This window comes from Microtus ochrogaster, unplaced genomic scaffold, assembly GCF_000317375.1.
Source record: "Microtus ochrogaster isolate Prairie Vole_2 unplaced genomic scaffold, MicOch1.0 UNK1, whole genome shotgun sequence".
Classification (NCBI taxonomy): domain Eukaryota; kingdom Metazoa; phylum Chordata; class Mammalia; order Rodentia; family Cricetidae; genus Microtus; species Microtus ochrogaster.
The window spans coordinates 36,718,407-36,733,515 of NW_004949099.1; the positions used below are offsets into that span (position 1 = coordinate 36,718,407).

Genomic DNA, 15,109 nt, shown 5'->3' on the forward strand with positions numbered 1-15,109 from the left:
GGAAGATCAGCCAATGCTCTTAACCTCTGAGCCATCTCTCCAGCCTACCTTGATTTCTTTTTAAGCACGGAGAATTAAGAATTTAAGCCCTAGTTGCCCCAGAACTCAACCCACACCAGGTTGGCTTCGAACTCAGAGAGCTACCTGCCTCCAGAGTGCTGGAATTAAAGGCATAAGATTTATACTGTTTATATTTAATTCATTTATGCATATGAATGTTTTCCCTATGTGCATGTCTGTGTACTACATGTATTCCTGGCACCTGGAAGTCAGAAGAGGGTGTCAGATCCCCTGGAACTAGAGTTAAGGATGCTTGGGAACCACTCTGTAGATGCTGGGAATGGAATCTGGGTCCCCCGAAAGAGCAACGCGTGTTCCTAACTATTGGACCATCCCCCAGGACTTTTTATTATTTTTGAAATAGTCACATTATTTGTGTGTGTGTGTTGGGGGGTGTGGGTGTGTGAGTGTATAGGTGTGTATGTCTGTGTGTGCAGATGCACTCAAAGGCCAGAAAAAGGCATCTGATCTGTGGGAACTGGAGTTGCATGCAGTTATGAGACCCCTGAAGTAAGTGGGGTGCTGGAAACTGGACTGGGGTGCTCTGGAGGAGCAGCAAGTGCTCTTAAACACAGTCACACTATAGCTCAGTCTCTTTCTTTCTTTCTTTCTTTCTTTCTTTCTTTCTTTCTTTCTTTCTTTCTTTCTTTCTTCAAGCTTTCTCTGCCTCCCCAGTGCGGGGATTAAACTGTTTGCTGCCCAGCACCTTGTTTTAATTTATTCAGTGCTACTCATGGTGCCATCCTCCCTGTGACATCACCATCCCCAGCGTACCTGTGAGACAGGCAAATGTTCACTTTTTACCCCAGAGGGCATGGCCAGGCTGAGAAGCCTTCACCAAGCCAAGCGTCTCTCAGGTGTGCTTCAGGAGAATCACCTGGTAAACAAGCGTTAAGTGAGTGTTCCACACTTCTCTGTCGTTGGGGACGGCGGGGGAAGGTACTTGCTGTGGAATCGCGGTGTACTGAATTCCATTCCCAGACCCCACGTAAAGTTAGGAGAGAATAGACTCATCTCTAACCACCACATCTGCCCGGGAGCCTGCACACACAATACATACATATATGCAATAGAAACCGACAAGTAATTACACGAATAAAAGTAAGATGGGGTAGCATAAAAACAGTTATTAAAAGTAATACTTGAAATAAGAAAGGACGTCGGGCTTTCCCCTGATGTGAGTCTACTTGGCTCATGGGCTTGCCCAGGACATTGGCTTTGTGTTTGTAGCTCTATAAACTGGAATGTGCCATCTCTGCTCCCAAGATAAAGATGTGCTCGTCTTTATCTCCCCCTCATCGTAAAAATCTACGAGGGCCTTTATGTATGACAGTTTAGTTTGGGGAACTAGTGGAGCCTGGAGACTTGGGTAGTTTCTTCAGCCCCAGCCAGAAGCGTCTTTGCACGGTGGTCGCCCTGGAAACCCTGCTCCCGGAAAAGCACCTTTTCCTACTTTGCACGAAGACATTGCACCCTCTTCTGGCTTCGTGGGCAACAAGCAAGCACTTGGTACGCAAACATACGTGTGGTCAAAACACCCATACACACAAAATGAATAAAAAGAAAACAGGTGTCAACTTCAAACTGTGTGAGGGGTTCTAAGACAAAGGCAAGCAGAAGCTTCACCGCCTCAGATGTCCCCTGTTCCTATGTTTCCTTTCAGTGGCGCCTGCCCTGTGTCTGCTCACCGCCTGTCCCGCAGCCTGAAAGTCTGAAAGTCTCCTGCTTTCATTTGGGTCCTCCTTTTAGCCACTGGGGCCATTACCTTTTTTTTTAAAACACCGATAATGAAATAAAATAAAATAAAACAGTTTATCTTAATGTCTGTTGCGGTTTGGATATGACCTCAACCCTGAAGGCTCGTGTGTTAAAAGGTTTTGGTTGAGAGCTAACAGGCTTTCGGGAAGAGTCATGGGCGATCTGACCTCCTAAGTGGACTAATCCACAGATGGATTCAGAGCTTGACAGTGATATGAGTCATGGCGGGGGACACGGGGGGGGGGAGGGGAGAGAACAGAAGGGAGGACCCATCCGCGGCATCCTTTGAAGGATATGTAATTTCCTGGACCTGTCTTCTCTCCTTCCTCCATCCCATGCTCCCGGTAGAGCAGCACGCCTCGTCGCACCGCGCACCATAGCACCAGTGACAATGGACTGACAATGAAGCCAGGAGAATAGAGCCCTCCTGCGGTCATGTGTCTGCTCAGATAGAGTGTCACGACAAGGGGTGACTAATCCAGCATGTGTGGTGTGATTTCAGCGCCAACCCTTGGCTCAGTTCTGATGGATATAATCTGCTGAACAACCTCGGAGGACGGAGCCGCCCACTGAGTCATCTGTTGGCCCTCATCTGCAAGGCATCCAAGCCGAAGAACCATTGCAGTATGTTTTCCTTAGTGGTGTCATTGGCACCTGAACTCAGGGGCCCCTGCATTCCTCCTTCAGGTCTCTCTGATCAGGTCTCTGGTAAAGCCAGTTAGGTCAACCCTAATTATCAGTGCCCTGCCACCTCTGGTTTCACGGGTGTTTTTCCTTGTCTTTAAACCCCCAAACCAACTCACAAATGTCAGAAGCCTTACAGACCTTGGCTTTCTAATTCTAAAGCCCATACCCCACACCGCCGGCCCCCTCCATCTCCAGGCAGCTGCCTTTCCTTTCGCTCCCTCCCTCAACCTTTCCCTAAATATCCTCAAATAGATTCTCCTTCTCCCTAGAGCTTTGACTTCTAGGCCTAATTAAAAACAGTTCACAGGGCACTGGGCTCGCCTCACTTAGGTGAATTCTGGGTCGGAAAAGCAGTCAGTACAGGGAGCTGCAGGGATCTACACCGCCATCTGGTGGCCTGCTGTCAAATAGGTCTTGTGATACCTAGGATGCTACTGGCATCCTAGCAACAGGCGCTGGAGGTGGATGGACGTGGGCGGAAGACAGCTCCCTCAAAACCAGCATTTCCCCTGCCTGTGATTATCTTATCCTTGCACGGGCTTTTTGCTTTCTGTTTTTTTTTTCCTTAGAATTCTTTGATTCCTTCCTTTTCCAGGGACTGAATCCACGGCCTCACGCATGCTAAGCGAGGGCGCACGGAGCGGGCCCCGCCCGTTCACTCTTTGCTCTCTGCTAAATCTGCACCATCTCTTCTTCCTTTTCGACTCTCAGTTGATAACCCACTTATTAGTTCATTGAGAAAATAGAAGCAAAATAAGAGAAATTTTCCATATTCAGTACTAAATCTTCCGGTTCCAATTCCATGCACACTCTCAGCTTCTTGTCAAACAAATACGCTGTCGCCTATTCCAGCTAAGCCTCACCTTCCCGAGACAGCAGGACTCTCTTCCTCCTATCTACCCAACAAGTCTGTCTGGAAACCAGCTCCTTTATGGAAGCAAAGGTTCTAAGACCTTTTAAGATCAACTCGTCTGAGGATGACCTTGAACTTCCAATCTTTCTGCCTCCACCTCCATTGTGCTGGGATTGCTGGTGTGGGCTGACCTCGAACTCACAGAGATCTGCCTACCTCTGCCTTTCAAGTGCTGGGATTAATGGCGTGTGCCACCACCTCCCGCTAAGGTATTTTACTCTGTACATGTTTTTTTTTTTTAAGATTTATTTATTATTTATACAGTGTTCTGTCTGCATGTATTCCTGCAGGCAGTTGAGCCACCAAGTAGGAATTGAACTCAGGACCTTTGAAAGAGCAGGCAGTGCTCTTGACTACTGAGCCACCTCTCCAGCCCTCACCACCCTCTGTTTACGTGGTACTAGGTATCAAACACAGGACTTGGTAAATGTTGTGCAAAGTATCACTTAGCTACCTCTTCAGTTCTTCTGCTTAGCTTTTAGACTACATTACCCAGCCTCCCTTAGCAACATACACATTTAGCCTACCAGGAAGGCCTTTTAATTTCCCTGCTTGGCCTTTTTCTTTGGGGTGAGCAAGGTATTACAATAGCCCAAGATAACCTGGAACTTACTCTGCAGGCCAAGCTGGCCTCAGTCTCATGGTGACCCTTCTCCCTCAGCCTCCTGAGTGCTGGGCTCACGGTGTGAGCTCCAGGTTCTGGCTTTGGGGCCATCACTCTGTCTGGGTGTCTGCAACGGCTCGCTGTCCTTTCTCAGCAGTCTAGACACTGGCATGTCCTTAAAGCTCGGGACTCACCTTTTTCTACCCCAACTCCCAGTGGCTTCCAGTAGCTCCATGGCTTTGAATATCCGAACCAAACTGGGTCTCTATTTGGGCCTCACCTCTGGGCTGAGGATCTGATACTTCTTCACCTAGAAGTCTGTCAGGAGGCAGACTGGAGCACTTCCGGTTCCTGCCCTAGTCTATTCGATGGTCCTTTCTACAATTTCCCCTCTGGGAATGGCCACCCCAATGGAGGCGGCAGTCCAACATCTGGATAACCTTTGCCCCCTTGTCCAGCCTATTAGCACATCCTTCCTATCGACTCTTACCACTTCCCCTAACCTAGCCACACTGGCTCAAGTAATTTTCTCTCTGCCTTGTGGGTCCTAGCGTAACTCATCTGTTTCCTTGTTTGCCTTCAAGTAGTCTGTTCAAACAACAGCCAAAATGATCCCTTAGAAACATAAATTTGATCTCATTTCTCCCACTGTCAGAACTCCTCCATGGACTGTCTATCATATTTGGATCAAAATCTTAGAGCATCTTAGTGGGCTGCAGGTCTATGGAACTGGGTCAAGGTTACCCCTGTTTCCCACAGCTCTTCTCCTTGGTGCACCAGGGTAACCTTGCTGGTGTTTGTTTAGCCTAGGGCAGTGGTTCTCAACCTGTGGGTCCCGACCCCTTGAGGGTTGAATGACCTTTTTACAGGACTCGTTATCAGATATCCTACATATCAGATATTTACAATTCATAACAAACAAAAAAAGTTCACATAGCAAAATCACAGTTATAAAGTAGCAACAGGGTGACCACACATGAGGAACTGTAGTAAACTCAAACTCAGCATTAGGAAGGCTGAGAACCTGTGCCAGGCAAGCATTTTACCACTAAGCCATATCCATAGTCCTCCTTGTACTTTTAATTTTGACACAGGGTCTCAAATCTAACTCCAGGGCATCTGATGACCTCTTCTGGACTCTGAAGGTACCTGCATGTACATGACACACACATAGACAGACACGACACACACACATACAGATATGACACACACACATACAGACATGACACACTCACATACAGACATGACACACACACATACAGACATGACACACACACACATACAGACATGTACACACACAGCTCCACCAAAAGGCAGCTCACACATACACAGCGCACAGTGCAGTGGATTTTGGCATATTCAGAGTGGTGCAACCACCTTTCTTTTTTAAACATTTATTCGTGTTCTGTGCTCGAGAGCCTCAGCACGCATGTGGAGGTCAGAGGATAACTTTCTGGAACTGGGTCTGTCCTTCCACCATGCAGGCTCTGGAGATTGGTGGCTAGTATCCACGCTGAGCCATCTTTGGGCACAACCTGTATCTTACTTATTATTATTATTTTTTTTTTTGGTTTTTCGAGACAGGGTTTCTCTGTGGTTTTGGAGCCTGTCCTGGAACTAGCTCTTGTAGACCAGGCTGGACTCGAACTCACAGAGATCCGCCTGCCTCTGCCTCCCGAGTGCTGGGATTAAAGGCGTGCGCCACCACCGCCCGGCTCTATCTTACTTATTTTTGAGACAAAGTTTTGTTCCACAGCCCTGGCTGGCCTGGTTGACGTCGCTTTTGCTGTTCAGTCTTGCCTGTTTTGATAGATAACGCTTCAGTGTACAGTAGCCAAGACCATTCATACACAATACGTCTGACTGCTTTGAGGCTGGAGCATTCAGAGCTGCGCACAGTGGTAGCCAAGAATATATGGTTCACAGAGCATACCATATCCACTCCCAGGATCCATCCAATAGAATATGCTAACTCGGGCTGTGTCTGTGAAGTGTTTATACCCCAGGACCTTTACATACTGTTTCTTTTATATTAATAACTCCAGATTGCCTCATAGCTGGCTCCCGGGCATTCTGTTTCTGCTCAAATTCTTCCTGAAGAGACTTTTCCCCACCAGAATGACCAAAATGTCTCTCCCTCCCATTTTCTATATTATCTTGACTTATTTTCCATTTTAGACTTTCTTTTTTTTCTCTTTCTTTGTTTTTTTTTTTAAAGATTTATTTATTTATTATGTATACAACATTCCTTCCATGTACACCTTCACACCAGAAGGGGGCACCAGATCTCATTACAGATGGCTGTGAGCCACCATGTGGTTGCTGGGAATTGAACTCAGGACCTCTGGGAAGAGCAGGCAGTGCTCTTAATTGCTGAGCCATCTCACTACAGTGTTCTGTCTGCATGTATTCCTGCAGGCAGTTGAGCCACCAAGTAGGAATTGAACTCAGGACCTCTGAAAGAGCAGGCAGTGCTCTTAATTGCTGAGCCATCTCACCAGCCCTTTCTTTGGTTTTTTGAGACAGAGTTGCTCTGTAGCTTTGGAGCCTGTCCTGGAACTAGCTCTTGTAGACCAGGCTGGCCTCGAACTCACAGAGATCTGCCTGCCTTTATCCCTGAGTGCTGGGATAAAAGGTGAGCGCCACCACCGCCCGGCTCATTTTAGACTTTTTTATGCCCTGAACTGGAATGTACACTCTGTGAAGACAGTTACAGGCTTCAGTAGTGCCTGTCACATACATGAATGGGGGGGGGGGAGGAAAGAAGAAATAGAAAAAAGAAAACAAAAACAAAAAAGTCATGTGAAAACAACTGGATGAGCAAAGGAGCCCTTGAAAGAAACAAGTCCGGGAAGAGAAAAGCTCTTTAGTCCCCTCAGCGGTTTCATCAGAGGAAAGAGGCCTGAAGACAAGACCAGGGAGGGGCTGGGGTGTGGCTCAGAGGGTAGAACGCTGTCTGCAGCTCAGTGCACCACCACAGAAACAGACCTGGAGGCTCTCGCCTGGAATCCCAGCACTGGGGACACATGAAGAGGCAGAAGGATCAGAAGCTCAAAGTCATTCTCAGCTCTACATAGAGTTTGAGGCCAGTCTGAGATTCATGAGACGTATCTCAAGACAAAATAAAGGGGGAGTAGGGCCATAGAATGGCTCACTAGGTTAAAGCACCTGGTTGCCACTAAGTACGACAACCCAAGCTCCATTCCAGGGACCCTGTGGTGGAAGGACAGGACAAGATTACCACAAGTTGTCCTCAGACCTCTATTAGTGAGCCATGGCACATGCCCCTACATGGTCACTTAAATAAGCACAATATAATAAAAATTTAAATAGAGCAAAGAGCAGTTCTGATTCCTACCATGGTTTATATAAATGATGCTTCTGAGTGATTTAACTTCCACGTTATTCACCAATATCATTATAAGGAATTATAGAGGGTGGAGGAGCAAGGATGTTCCAGCTTCTTTGTTTTTAATTTTCTAAATTGGTATCTCTTTCTGAACTAAAAACCCAACGGGTGGATTACAGCTTCTTTTCCTCCCTATGTGTTTGACCCATTACTCTTGGCTCATCTTGACTTCTGAGGTTTTGCCCTTGATGATATTGGACACACTTTCAGCTAGTACCGGACCTTGTGGGAAGTAAAACCAGGGCTGGTGAGATGGTTCGTCTGGTAAAAGTGACAGCCACTCAACCTGAGTTCAATCCTGAGACCCACATAGTAAGGGAGAACCAGCTTCTGAAAATGGTCTCTAACCTCCATATGGCCACAGTGGCACATGGGCTCCTCTGTCTATAGTTGGGAATAAATACAGTAAAATTGCTGTTTTTTTGTTTTTTGTTTTGTTTTGTTTTGTTTTTCGAGACAGGGTTTCTCTGTGGCTTTGGAGCCTGTTCTGGAACTAGCTCTTGTAGACCAGGCTGGTCTCGAACTCACAGAGATCCACCTGCCTCTGCCTTTCTGTTTTTTGAATTTATTATGTATTCAGTGTTCTGCCTGCATGTATTCCTGCAGGCCAGAAGAGGGCACCAAATCACATTACAGATGGCTGTGAGCACATCTGGTTGCTGGGAACTGAACTCAGGACCTCTGAAAGAGCAGGCAACTCTTATCACTGAGCCATCTCTCCAGCCCAAATCACTGTTTTTAATTGCTGGTAATACCACCAACAAACACTTTAACCTTTATTTAGCCTTAATTCCCACCAAACTTCTATATTAGTATAATTTGAACAGATATATATTTCTTTTAAAGTAAAACAAGAACAGAGAGGGCACATACTAGTAATCTCAGTATTGTGCAGTGGAGCAAGAGGCTGGTGAGTCTGAGGCCAGCCTGAGTTACATAGTGAGATCCTGACAAAAACACACACCAGTGATGCACCTTACCTTAATACAAAGCCTCAAAATAAGAGAACAGGGCGGCTTATAGAGTGAGTTTCTTTTTCTTTCCGACACTGGGTAGCATACACTAGCCTTGGACTTGCTTTCTACCCATGGTAGCCTACAACTTCTTGAAATGGAAAACAGAGTAACCCCCTTATCTTAAATAGCAAAACCTGATTATTTGATAAACAAGGGAGGATGAGTCACAGCCAGGATGGGCAGGAGGGGAGCTTCTTGGTGGGGAATTGGGGCAGGCAGAGTGCGGAGCAGTTATGCTTTTGGTTAGTGACAGAAACAAACACTTTAAAAAAGGAATCTCCTACTGAAAGCCAACCTCCTGGCACCTCATCCCCCCGCCCCCACTACCACTTGCCCTGGTAGAAGAGGCTAATGGTCACCCAACACCGACTCATGTCCGTGGTACTGCCTGACCAATTAACAAAGCACTCCACCCTCTGGCACCACCCCCAACTTTGGGGGGGAACCCAGACTTAGTCATCACCATGTGTCCTGCCAGCTCTTCTGAACCTCACTGGCATGAGCAAAGCCAGTTTCTCTTGCCAGAGAAATGGAGAATGGAGGTACTGTTTGTGCCATCAGTCCCGGGCACTGATTCTTCCTCCGGCCCTTGGCTTCTCAGGCTCTGTGAATGGATTTACGCTGTTTTCACCTCTCAGCTTCTGTAAACGAGCATTATCTGCTCACCTGCAAAACTGGTTGTAGGGTAAATTCACCTGGATATGCACTGCACAGTTGTTTCTTCCAGTCTGAGGAATCCCTTTCCGGGAGGAGAGAGGGAGCTGAAAGCTTGCCCATAGGATGCTAAGAAAGCTTGTGAAACTTAAGACTCAGGAGGGCCTCCCTGAGGTCATTTAAGCAGTTGCTGGTGGGCTTAGGGGGCTAAGGCTGCCTACAAGTTGTACAGGGAACTCCAATGTCGCGTCTTCCGTAAGAGTTCACCCGTGCTGGTGTGCTTTTTTTTTTTTAAGTTTTTCAAGACAGGGTTTCTCTGTAGCTTTGGAGCCTGTCCTGGAACTAGCTCTGTAGACCAGGCTGGCCTCGAACTCACAGAGATCCGCCTGCCTCTGCCTCCCGAGTGCTGGGATTAAAGGCATCTGGTGTGCTTTTGATGATGCAGACATACATGCAGGCAAAACACCAATGCAAATGAAAGTAAATAAATTATTAAAATAAAAAGGAAAACAAACCCAGTTTTCACAATCAGCATGCTGTGTTGCTCTTTGTGAGCTGGCTCTCCAGGAAAAAAACTTGACAACAGCATGCTATAAAGACATGGCAGAGCAAAGGGCCACTTACGGTCACGTCCGTAGTTCATATACTAAGTTGACTGAGATTGCCCCCTATGCAAGGACAACATACAAATCTGTGACATATCCCATATTAAAAACAGTGTGAAAATAGAAGGGAGACTATTGGAGCAAGAGAGGGAGCAAAGGAGGGGGGGAGGCGACCATTGTGGAATGACCCAAGAACAGTATACATATGAAAACAATGAATCCTATTTTTTACAAATAATATATGCTAATAACAATACAAAAGAAATCACTGAGTTCCACGTCTTAGCTTGAAAAGCATGCTAAAGGAGACAGCTGCTTTCCTAAGGATGACCATTGAGACTTCAGGAAAAACATTCGAGCCTGTAGCAGAAATAGTCTCTCCTACAGGCTAAAGCAGTGACGGGCTCCTCTGTCATCACTTACATACCTTACATGATGATCAAGAGAGGAAAAGTTCAGCCAGACGGTGAGCACTGAGGCTATCAACACCGGCACATCAGTTTGGTACCAACGGGATGGACATTAAACCTCTGTTACTCACGTTGTGTTTATTGGGCTCCATCTCTCTGGTGTAGTAAGACTTGACCCTTCTTCAAATTTCTCTTCAAGGCACAGCTTCCTGTAAATTGTAATTGGTTTGTCAGTTACTTATTCTGTCGAACTAGATTCCCCAAGAGGATAGCCTGCAACTTAGCCCCTGGTCAACTGAGCACTATGACAGTGGGTGATGAATTTCCACACATTCTAATAGTGTCTCAGAATAACTCAGTTCTGGGGTCCTTGTTCAATGGCCAGGGGTGGGCTCCTGGAAAGAGGGAAAAGACGGTGAGTATGGTGAAAACCTCTAGGTACTGAGCCATTTCTATGTCTCCAACTAACAGTTTCCCCCATCTGCAGAGTGAGCAGGGAGTTAGCTGATCTTGCAGACACAAATTTTGTGATTTTTTTGTCTTTTTTTAGATTTATGTTATTTTTTTATGTATATTAGTGTTTTGCCTGCATGTATTTAGTTTACTGTATAAATGCTTGATGTCCAAGGAGGTCACAAGGAAGTGTCAAATCTCCTGGATGCTGGGAACTGAACCCAGTTCCTCTGGAGGAGCCTCAAGTTCTCTTAACCACTGAGCCATCTCTCCACCCTCACCAATTCTGTGACTTAATGCAGCTAATTTAGTCACATAAGAGTTTATTTATTATTTATTTTTTAAAGGACAAATCTTTTTATTTATTATACAATATTCTGTCTGTGACCAGAAGAGGGCACCAGACCTCATTACAGATGGTTGTGAGCCACCATGTGGTTGTTGGAAATTGAACTCATGACCTTTGGAAGAGCAGGCAATGCTCTTAACCACTGAGCCACCACAGAGTTAAAGTAAGCCGGGCGATGGTGGCGCACGCCTTTAATCCCAGCACTCAGGAGGCAGAGGCAGGCGGATCTCTGTGTGTTCGAGACCAGCCTGGTCTACAGAGCTAGTTCCAGCACAGGCTCCAAAGCCATAGAGAAACCCTGTCTCGAAAAACCAAAAAAAAAAAAAAAAAAAAAGAGTTAAAATAGCGGGGGCTGGAGAGATGGCTCAGCAGTTAAGGGCACTGGCTGTTCTTCCAGAAGACCCAGGTTCAAATCCCAGCACCCACATGGCAGCTCACAATTGTCTGTGACTCCAGTTCCAAGGGATCTGATACCTTCACACCAATGCACATAAAATAAAGTTAAAGAAAAAAAAAAGAGGTAAAGTAGCCAGGTGGTGGTGGCTCATGCACTCGGGAGGCAGAGGCAGGCAGATCTCTGTGAGTTCTAGGCCAGCGTGGTCTACAAGAGCTAGTTCCAGGACAGGCTCCAAAGCTACAGAGAAACCCTGTCTCGAAAAAAACAAAACAAAACAAAAAAGAGTTAAAGTACTTGAAGAACTACCCCCGCAGCTCCTGGTATACTTCGAGATTTGGTTATGCTGTGGTCGGTGACTCTCCCTTGAGAAACATGCTTGTGCTTTCTGGTGTGTCTTCTTTCTCCTAACCCTATGCTTAGAAGCTTCTGAAATCCCTTCAAAATAAACACACAAAATACTGCTTCAATAGCCTCTTCTCTTGCATAGATGCTTCTATAGTATAGAATAGGTCTATAGTATTCTGTCATATGGATGTAATATGCTATTTATCCACCAGCTTTTTGTTGTTGAAATTTGAGTTGTTTCCAGTTTTCATTTTTTTCTCCCCCAAGACAGGGTTTGTGTAGCCCTGGCTATCCTGGAACTAGCTCTGTAGCCCAGGCTGGCCTCAAACTCACAGAGCTCCACCTGCCTCTGCCTCTGCCTCCTGAGTGCTGGTATGAAAGGCATGTGCCACCACCGCCTGACACAGTTTTCAATTGTTGCAATTAAAACTATGAACAACAACAGATTTAAAATGTTTGAAATAGCCCATGTCATACTCCTTTAATCCCACCACTCAAAAGGTAGACCTCTGTGAGTTCGAGGCCAGCCAGGGCTACACAGTGAGACTGTCTCTGAAACAACACAATGAAGTCTTTGAAAGCATCTGCCTCCTTTTACCCTCACCTGCGCTCAGACCATTTCCGTGAGTCGCAGCAGTCCGAAATCACGGCTCTGCTGAGCAAGCCGTCTGTTTCCTCCACCCCTCCTTCTCCGGACCTGGACAGCTGGCTTTGAAGGTCAGCTGAGATCAGTCAGTGAAAATGCTCGTTTGGTTGGAGCCTTAGGACATACTGTCCCTTTGACTGTCTCTCCCTGTCCATTCCTCCTCTTCTTCCTTCCTTTGGTTAGGGGGTGTGTATGACTAGTTATGCAGCCGGTCTGGCTTCAGACCTCTGACCTTCCTGCTTTAGCCTCCAGAGTGCTGGGACTGAAGGCGTCTGTCACCACACTCGTGACTCATAGCTTTCTTGCGTTTTCTTATCTTCCGCTGTCTTCCTCGCGACACTCTCACTTCTTACCCTCTGTGTCGCTCTCAAAAAGCAAAGCAAAGAAACCTCACGCTGCCCTGGTAATTCAAACAAATAAGCTTTTCTTTAAAGGTGAGGTGCCAGACTGCACAGTGATGATGCATGCCTTTAATCCCAGCACTCGGGAGGCAGAGGCAGGCGGAGCTCTGTGAGTTCGAGGTCAGCCTGGTCTACAAGAGCTAGTTCCAGGACAGGCTCCAAAGCTACAGAGAAACCCTGCCTTGAAATACAAGAAAAAAAAAAAGGAGGGGGTGTCAGGACCAGCAAGATAGTTTAGTGTTTAGTGGGTAAGGGTGCTTGCTGCCAAGCCTGACAATCTGAATTTGATCCCTGGAACCCAATAGTGGAAGAAGGAACCAATTCCTACAAATTGTCCTTTGACTGACACATCCACAAGGTGGCAAGCACATGCTCGAACACACACTGAATAAATCAACCCTGAGATGTGAAAAATAAACACTTAAAGTTAAGGTCTGAGGATCATAGTGGTCAGGGACAGCCTGAGCAATGTGGTGAGCCCCTGTCTCAAAACTAAATGCAAAAGGTGGTAGGGAGGTTGGGGTGGGTGGGGTGTATAGAGCTATAGCAGAGCAGGGGACACTGGCCCAGCAGGTGTTCAATCCCCAGTACTGCGTGACAAGGAAAAAAAGTGGTTAACTCAGAATAACTCCTCACCTCTGTGCATTAAACCTGGAGAAACTAACACCATTTTGCCCAGGGCAGTTAGCTGGCTTTTCATCCTTTCTCAAACACTTGATGACTGGATAACCCGTCGTTTTGCTAAGAAAAAGCCAGTTTTCCTCTGGTTTCAGAGCCCCTGGCAGGTGTCTTTCATGGCTAACACAGTTCCCTCTCTGCAGTCCAGCTCTGCCTGGGTTCCCCTGAGGCTTGCTCTCAGTCAGATCTCTCCGGGAAGTTACTTTCAACAAGGTATTCTCAGACAAACCACTCTCTCTACCCCGCACTTGGCTTAACATTCAAAGCTGTCCTGATTCCTTCACCTGATTACATTTCCCTTGAAAAGATTTACGGGGTCTGATGGCACCGGCCTGTAATTCTAGGTACTACCTGGAGCCCGATGCAGGTGGATCTAAAGTTCCAATCCAACCTGGGCTAGAAGGGAGTTCAAGGCCACAGAGAGCTTCTGTCTCAAAAATTAACAAGGCTGAGGATATAGTTCAACGGTGTAGTTCCTTGCTGGCATAACCAAGGCTGTGGTTTCCATACTCTTACAAAGATTTCCCTCTATGATCTATGCTATACCCATTTAAGCTAGGATGCTGAGGTCCAGGAAGGCGGGCAGTTTGTCTGTGTGCTTGGCTGAAGACCCTGGGAAGCAGGAGGTGCTCACTAAACACAGATCGGGGCGACCCGGAGAGCAGCCTCCACCCTCCACCCACTGCCTCCCCCGCCTCTCACCCACCATCCCCGCAGTTGTCCGGGCCGAGCTCCGCCCAACCGCCTGCGTAGTGGCCCCGCTCTGTCCCGGCACCACGCCGGAGTGACAGCGCAGCCGCCACCGCCGCCACCGCCACCGCAGCCGTTAGCCCCGCGCAGTCGCCAGCCGACTTTCCGTTCTGAAGGGTCCGTTGAAGAGGAAAACGTGCTCGGCGCCTGCTGCTCGCTGCGTCTACCCAGCACGCTCCAATTACCGGGGAGGCATGGGTCCCCTCAGGGACGGCGGCAGTGCCTGCTCCTCACCTGGCCACCAACCGACCAGCCGCAGTCTGGAGTCCTCGGGAGAGCCCCGAACGTGCCAGCTCCCCGAACTTTCACGGGGTAACCGTCCTGGGCCCCGCCACCCTCCGCGCCACCGTTAGGAGTGTGGTGACATTGCTGCTTTAAGAGATGTCGGAGCCCCTCGCGCATCCACGCCCCCCGGGACCGCGCACAGACATCCCAGCGGAAAGAGCTCGGGGATCCTGCAAAACCAACGTGTTCGCCTTCGTCTCTGAAAGGACTCTGGTGTCGCAAAGGTCTGCTGCCCCGTTGGTGTGTCGGGCAGACCAAATGACTAGGTTTGGGATGACCAGGTTTGGAAGACCAGGGTCGCAATGACCCGGAGCCACGGAACAGGGGGCTCGCAGGAAATTTTATAAACATCGAAGTTGCACTTCTCAAAAAGGGTATTGCAATGGACAAACCCACACTTGCAAAGGTGTGCAACTGAGGAAATCACTAGGAAACTTGAAATTAAAGCTATGTCTGCTAGTAGGCCCTCTCCAAAGGCTGAAACAGGAAAAGGGGGGCCTGGGAGGGGAAAGAAAGGGATGTCAAGAAGCAGAGGTGAAGCCGGGCGATGGTGGCGCACGCCTTTAATCCCAGCACTCGGGAGGCAGAGGCAGGCGGATCTCTGAGTTCGAGACCAGCCTGGTCTACAGAGCTAGTTCCAGGACAGGCTCCAAAGCCACAGAGAAACCCTGTCTCGAAAAACCAAAAAA

At 47.6% G+C, this 15,109-nt stretch overlaps 1 protein-coding gene across 1 annotated transcript in view; it reads right to left on the reverse strand.

Annotated features, from left to right (window-relative positions):
- Positions 1-14,920, reverse strand: part of LOC102002880 (solute carrier family 2, facilitated glucose transporter member 3) — a 73,555-nt gene extending 58,635 nt beyond the window's left edge. The window contains exons 1-2 of the mRNA XM_013353054.2: positions 14,092-14,920; positions 10,248-10,325 (exon numbers count right to left, since the gene is read on the reverse strand). Coding sequence (XP_013208508.1) covers positions 10,248-10,268 — 21 coding nt within the window. The 5' untranslated portion in view covers positions 10,269-10,325; positions 14,092-14,920. The remainder of the gene's footprint in view (positions 1-10,247; positions 10,326-14,091) is intronic.
- Between the last annotated feature and the right edge of the window lie 189 nt (positions 14,921-15,109).